At 31.9% G+C, this 6,617-nt stretch overlaps 1 protein-coding gene across 1 annotated transcript; it reads left to right on the top strand.

Moving 5' to 3' along the window:
* The first annotated feature begins 316 nt into the window (after positions 1-316).
* On the top strand, positions 317-3,219 carry LOC143567973 (NAC domain-containing protein 37-like). The gene is made up of 3 exons (XM_077054246.1): positions 317-574; positions 951-1,222; positions 2,602-3,219. Exons 1-3 carry the CDS (start codon positions 403-405, stop codon positions 3,217-3,219), a joined length of 1,062 nt encoding a protein of 353 aa, XP_076910361.1. The 5' UTR covers positions 317-402.
* Positions 3,220-6,617: the final 3,398 nt, after the last annotated feature.

Raw genomic sequence — 6,617 nt, 5'->3', positions numbered from 1 at the left:
AAAAATTAACATGCTTTTGTAACATACTTTTGATAATTTACTACGTAAGAGTGTAATACCCAAGTTACAAATTCGAACTCAGTATATTTAATTACCAAGGTGTTGTCCTCTTTAAAAAATCAGAATATTAATTTAAGTTAAGTTATAAAATATTACATCCGATTTTACTAACGTAGGTAAAACTTTATGTGCTTATTTTTTATGTACTTACATAAATACCACCAACAGTAGTATAATGTTCATGTATGTGTATTGCTATATAAATATCCATGTATACACACTCGTTACTTTTTAATAAAGCCTGATACATACAGAAGGGAATAAAAGCGAAGGTGGTGAATGCAGAATTAACTGATCAGACAGTTGTACAAATATTATACTCGGTTCATTTCATTCATTATCATGGACACAATGAATCAATCATCATGTACTGTCCCTCCTGGCTTTCGGTTTCATCCTACAGATGAAGAACTTGTTGGTTACTATCTCCGGAAGAAAGTTGCATCTCAGAAGATCGATCTTGATGTTATCAGAGACATCGATCTATACCGAATCGAACCATGGGATCTTATAGGTAGCGTCTTTATCGATCACGATCCTCCGTAATCATCTGGATATATAAACTAGATGTTCTAGATTTGAATCTTGAAGTGAGAAAAAAATTATTACTATGATATCATCTTTTTGATCTGCCTAAAAGCTTTTAGTTTTCTTAATCCTAATTAGGGTTGTTTACTTGTTTTTTATTTCCAATTCAAACCCTATTATTTAAAAAAATATAATTAACTAATCTTCTATATATGGATCAAGCTTTGCTAGCTAGTTATCAAAGGCTGGATTATATAGACTGAGCTGCTCAATGTGCTTGCTTTAAGTTATTGGATCGGTTTTTGATTGAAGAAGATAGTGACTATTTCATGATTCTAACATAAAGCTGTGTTTGCATTCAGAGAGATGTTGGATCGGATATGAGGAGCAAAACGAGTGGTATTTCTTCAGTCACAAGGATAAAAAGTACCCGACCGGGACAAGGACGAATAGAGCAACCTTGGCTGGCTTTTGGAAGGCCACCGGTAGAGACAAAGCGGTGTATGAAAAACTAAGGCTCATAGGAATGAGGAAAACCCTAGTTTTCTACAAAGGAAGAGCACCAAATGGCCAGAAAACCGATTGGATCATGCATGAGTACAGGCTTGAATCCGAAGAGAATGGCCCTCCCCAGGTAATAAGCAATCCAAGAATATTGTTGTTGAATCTTGATTCATTTCGTTTTATTTAATTTGGATATTTTTTAACCATGAGAATCTGTTATTGAAAAACTCATGAGATCCGTCAATACTAATCTTACACGGTAAATGAAATGAAGAATCGTACACAATTTACGTTTCTCACACATTTATTTTTCCCTTTACTTTTCTTTTTTTGGAAAATTAATAATTTTGTTTCTTGCATGCTTTCCACTTTGTGTGTTTTCTTTCCGGATTCAAAGAATCAACGTAAATTCATTGTTTTATAGCATACATTAATTAATGTGCATTTCGTAGAAATTTCATCCAATCTATGGGCTGGTTTTATGTGATTTCATTAACGGAATAAATTTCACCGAAAACCTTTTCTTTTAGGGTTTTCTATTGAATTTATTAGTACTAAAATTTTAAGACCATTTATTGGATTTATTTTTATTAAACTTTCTGTATTTTCTGCACTTAATTTTCTTTAATTACATGCACAATCAATGATAAAAATTCTAGTTGCTGGATTTATGGGTTTAAGATCTTAAAAGAGTTTATGGTTAATAAAAACAGTGTATTGCAACGAATTACTGATCCCAAAAAATGGTCGCTATTGCGATATAGATACAGAAAAAGCTGTCACTAATAATCTTACCTACGGAGAACAACAAAAGCTGTCACTAATAACGTACCTTTACCTAAGGAGAATGACAAACTTCATGTTGGGAAACCATATTGTCTATTACCTAGAGTACGTAGTGTATCACTCAAATTTTCTTCTATGGTTTTAGGTAATTTTCCATACCAAATGAAGATTCTAATTAAATCCACACAATTTGTATCTATTATTTTAATAATAATGAATCGTATAATAATAATAATAATAATATTAATAATAATAATAATTATTATTATTATTATAATAATTATCGTAATAATAATATTATTATTATTATTATAAATTTGTTAAAATGCTTTTATTTTCCTTATTTCTATAATGTGTGTTTTTGGGTTTTCAATCATCTTTTTTCATGCATGCTCTCCACTATCTTTCAATATTTGAGTGTGTTCATATGGTCATAGGCCATTCTTTTGGTGTAGGAATATTCGAGTGTGTTTCTGTGGTAAAGAAAGCATTTGACTTTTTCACCATCTCCTGGTCAAAAAGGCCCAATAATATACATAATTATCATTTACAAATTCTAAATTTTAATAATCAAACTACCACCTATTACATAACACTTAATACTGTTAATTTGATCAATAATAATAGCTAGTCTTATCTTTCACCTTTTAATTAAGTTTGATATTTGATAAATTTATAACTAGACAAGTGGATCTAAATTTATATATGATGATATATAAACAGGAAGAAGGATGGGTAATTTGTCGAGCGTTCAAGAAACGTGCAACCGGACAAACAAGAACAACCACGCCATGGGAATCGAATTACGTATTTGATCAACCAAGCCTTATTACATCAAGCATGGATGATTATAACACCACAGTTCAGCCTTCTAACACTCGTTTGGCAGAAAGTTTCATGTGCAAGCAAGAGTTAGAAGCAGGAGAGAATTTAAACTTTGTTCATCGTGATCAGTTTATACAACTTCCACAGCTCGAAAGCCCGTCCATCCAATCGATTAAGAGACCCTTAAGCTCAATGTACGGACACAATCAAGAAGACAATCAAATCCAAAAACGAAACACAAACAGCATTATTAAGAGTAACGAAGAAGTGCGGGATTGGAGAGATCTTGATAAATTTGTCGCTTCTCAATTGAGCCAAGAGGAGGAGGTCAGAACATGCGTGGGAGATCAAGGGTTTTCGGCGAACTTCGAAGAAAGCATTCATGATAATACTGGTGGTTTGAGTCATATGTTTTATCAGGGTGGTTGTGAGCGCGGCGAAAAGTTGAATGGATTCATGAGTTCAACAAGCTCAGATCATTTTGATGTTGGAATTTGCATATTTGATGATTTATGAAGTTGAAGAATTAAAGCATACATAGATAGATATGCATGCAACAAAGAATAACGATTTTTAATATATATACATTTATATGATCTCGTATAATCTTGAGACATAATAATATGTGTGTGTATATATATATGATCACTATATATGTAATTTTGAAGAGTTTTGACTCGTATAAGATTTTAGATGTTTGTTTCAAGTTTCATGATATGTTTGCTATAGTACTTTTGAAAATGTAATAGTGTAAGACATAAATATACCTTAAGATTTCCGAATTACTTTTGAAAATATGTCATGTCCGACAGATTTTTACTGACTAGAAAAGTTGGTTGATTTTTGGTCTCTACTGACATTAAAGGCTTAAAGCTAGCTGCCGGGGTCAAAGGTACTTTGTCACGGATCACTTTTAGTGTTTGCAGTCCAAATATTCCTCCCGAACACCTTCTAGCGGATTAGTCAAATATCGGCCATATATTGTTTATATTGTGGGTAGGATTGGTTATCTTGGGGTGATTAAAAGTTTATGTAGGGTTAGTTGTCTCGTTAATATCAACGACGGACGGTATTTCTGTAACTATTGATGAACTGGATTGACAAAATATATTCAACAAAAACATAAAGAGTAAGTAAAGTTAAGATCTGTAATCCATTGCTTACCAATGACAGATTACCCAAATGATAACTTGATAATAAAATCACCGACGGACACTCAACGTGAATAATTCAGTGTTTTTTTTTCTAGAACTCTGCCAAACGAAATTATCACTGACAGGTGAACGACGGGATCAACTTTCACCGGCAAATTCTTCCGTCGGTGAAATTCTTTCGTCTCACAAAACTCTTTTCTTCCCAAGAATTTTATTAAGCAATTCATTTATAGTTTATTTCAACACTTTTCAAATTATCCATCATACATTATAAGAATTACTCAATAGAATAGTAGTTAAGTTTTAGCTTTGTTCCGATCAGGCAACTGGTTAAGTTTTGCTCTATTTAGGTCACTTAACCTTTATTTAGTGTTTCGATCTTATACATTTGACATGAATAGCAGGTTATCTAGGTTTATTATGCACTCTTCTTAAGTAAGAGGTAAACCTGTGCACTCCTTGTAAGTTATCGGGTGTTTACTTTACACTCCTTTTAAGTTAGCAGATGTTTATTTTGCACTTCTCTTAAGTCAAGAAGTGTTTACTATGCACTCCACTTAAGATAACATGTGTTACTTTACACTCCTCTTAAGTTAAGGAGTGTTTACTTTGCATTCCTCTTAAGTTAGAGCATTCCCAGCCCGTCCATATCTTCATCTCTATAATTACACTAAAAAGCATTATATTTCTCTCTCTTGTTAAATTAAAGAATACATTTTTATACGTTTATAATTACAGTTTTCTCTCTCCTCTATTCACAATCAATTCAACAAACATTAAAAAAATATATAGGGGCAAACAAAGTTTTCCAAAATTTATAAAAATCACTACATTTTCTTTCCCACCTTAAAATTTATACTAACAACCACTCATAATTCCACCCTATAATTTGCAAAACCCCTCACATTATTTTAGGGGATAGTTTGAGAATGCTCTTAGGAGGTGTTTACTTTGCACTTATCTGAAGTTAACAGGTGTTTACTACGTACTCCTTTTAAGTTAGCAGGTGTTATTATACACTCCTCTTAAATTAAGAGGTGTTTACTTTACATTTCTTTTAAGTTAACAGGTGTTTAGTATGCACCCCTTTTAAGTTAACATGTGTTTAGTATGCACTGTCAAAATATTTAAAAAAAAAAAAAAACATAAATAGCTTGCTATACATGTCACATATCTAGGATTAAAATACTAAATAAAAGTAAAGTGACCTAAATAAAATAAAACTTTACACAAGTGACCTGATTGAAGCAAATATGAAATTTGGCTGCTATTTTATGAAGTAATCCCTACATTATATTATATTTTGTGTTCAAATTATTTAGTATAAAACTAAAAGTTTTGTTACAAAAAATCAAAACTTAACGGACTACAAAATTGTCCATGAGCTAGTCCGTAGCACGAGTGTCTTCCCACAAATGATTGTGGACAGATTCGCATAACGCATACGTGATGTCTATGACTCGTCTATGAGGTTAACATTCCCCTCCATAATTAAAAACACAGAATTATTGCTCTTAATTAGTAATCTAAAAACTTAAACCAGCGAATTTATTGGGATAAAAAAAATTCTCTCGTCATCAACTTTTCATACCGTTAATTTAAACGAATAAAATAAAATAGTCGCTACAAACTTAAATGTAATGGATTCTCTAAATTATGTGAGGGGGTTCTCTATTTTTTAGAGATGGTTAAAAGTGGTTGTGAGAGGAGTAGAGAGAAAATGTTATTGTTCATGGCTAAATTTGGAGAAACGTATTGTTCATCTCTATAATTTTGTAATGTTTTTGAAAGTGGTTGTGAGTAAATGAGAGAGAAAAGGTAATGATAAAAGTATAAAAAATATATTATTTAATTAAAAATGAGAGAGAAAAGATAATGTTTTTAGTATAATTATAAAGAACGAGATAGGAGGATGGATTGAGAATGCTTTTAACTAATTTACTCTCAATCAAGGCATAAAAGAGTGAAATGTGAGACAGTTTGAACCAGATAAACCTTCTATCCAATAAGAAACTTAGAAAAGGTAGACAGGGTTAAGTGGGGCCAACACTTGTCCAGCATGCCCCATACAAACCGTGGTTCTTCTTCTGCATGCTTGGTCTCTAACCAAAAAAATTCTTTTCTCTTATTAAATTATTCTTTTAAAAATTACTTTATTTAAAATTTTTGTCAAAATCTATGATAATATTGAAAGTTCGTAAAGAAGTCCATGCCGATCATCATTCGTCATCACCTATCACCTTCAATCAAAAACTTAAAACGAACCCAAAAATGTTTTAAACAAACATACAAATTAAATTAAAGATTAACCTCAAAAATGTTTTTGTCAAAATCTATGATAATATTGCAAATTTTTTTGTGCTAAAAATTCATACATCATAATTCCTACCTGATGCATCTTCAAACTATATGCATGTCATCCTACTTGTCATTTCATATGATTTTAGAACCATAAAAGGTATAATGCTGACTAATAGCATGTTGGAACAACAGGGAAAGGATGTGTGTTAGAAAAAAAAAATACACATCATTATTATAAACTTTTTGAATATGTATGAATGAATTCTAATTAACAAGTCATATTATCTCAGTAATTAGGGTGCAAGCTATGGATGTGGGGCGAGAGCCAAGGGCATGCGGGAGCAGCGGGAACATTAACCCTCCCTCTCTATACCGATCATTTTTCATTCTCGAGTAATGACTTCTTTCGAGACTATTATGCAACGATCATATAGTTTTTGGGGATGACCTTTGGCCCGG

Source organism: Bidens hawaiensis, unplaced genomic scaffold (assembly GCF_021521415.1).
Source record: "Bidens hawaiensis isolate Kalapana, Puna unplaced genomic scaffold, B.hawaiensis_p1.1 tig00023787_1, whole genome shotgun sequence".
NCBI classification, from domain to species: domain Eukaryota; kingdom Viridiplantae; phylum Streptophyta; class Magnoliopsida; order Asterales; family Asteraceae; genus Bidens; species Bidens hawaiensis.
This window is presented reverse-complemented; position numbering and strand designations above follow the sequence as displayed.

Bases quoted from the DNA above. Each gene is read 5' to 3' on its own strand.
- LOC143567973 (XM_077054246.1), top strand. From the start codon at position 403: ATGGACACAATGAATCAATCATCATGTACTGTCCCTCCTGGCTTTCGG. The intron at 575-950 runs GTAGCGTCTTTA...GTTTGCATTCAG, and splicing joins CGAACCATGGGATCTTATAG to AGAGATGTTGGATCGGATAT. The intron at 1,223-2,601 runs GTAATAAGCAAT...ATATATAAACAG, and splicing joins AAGAGAATGGCCCTCCCCAG to GAAGAAGGATGGGTAATTTG.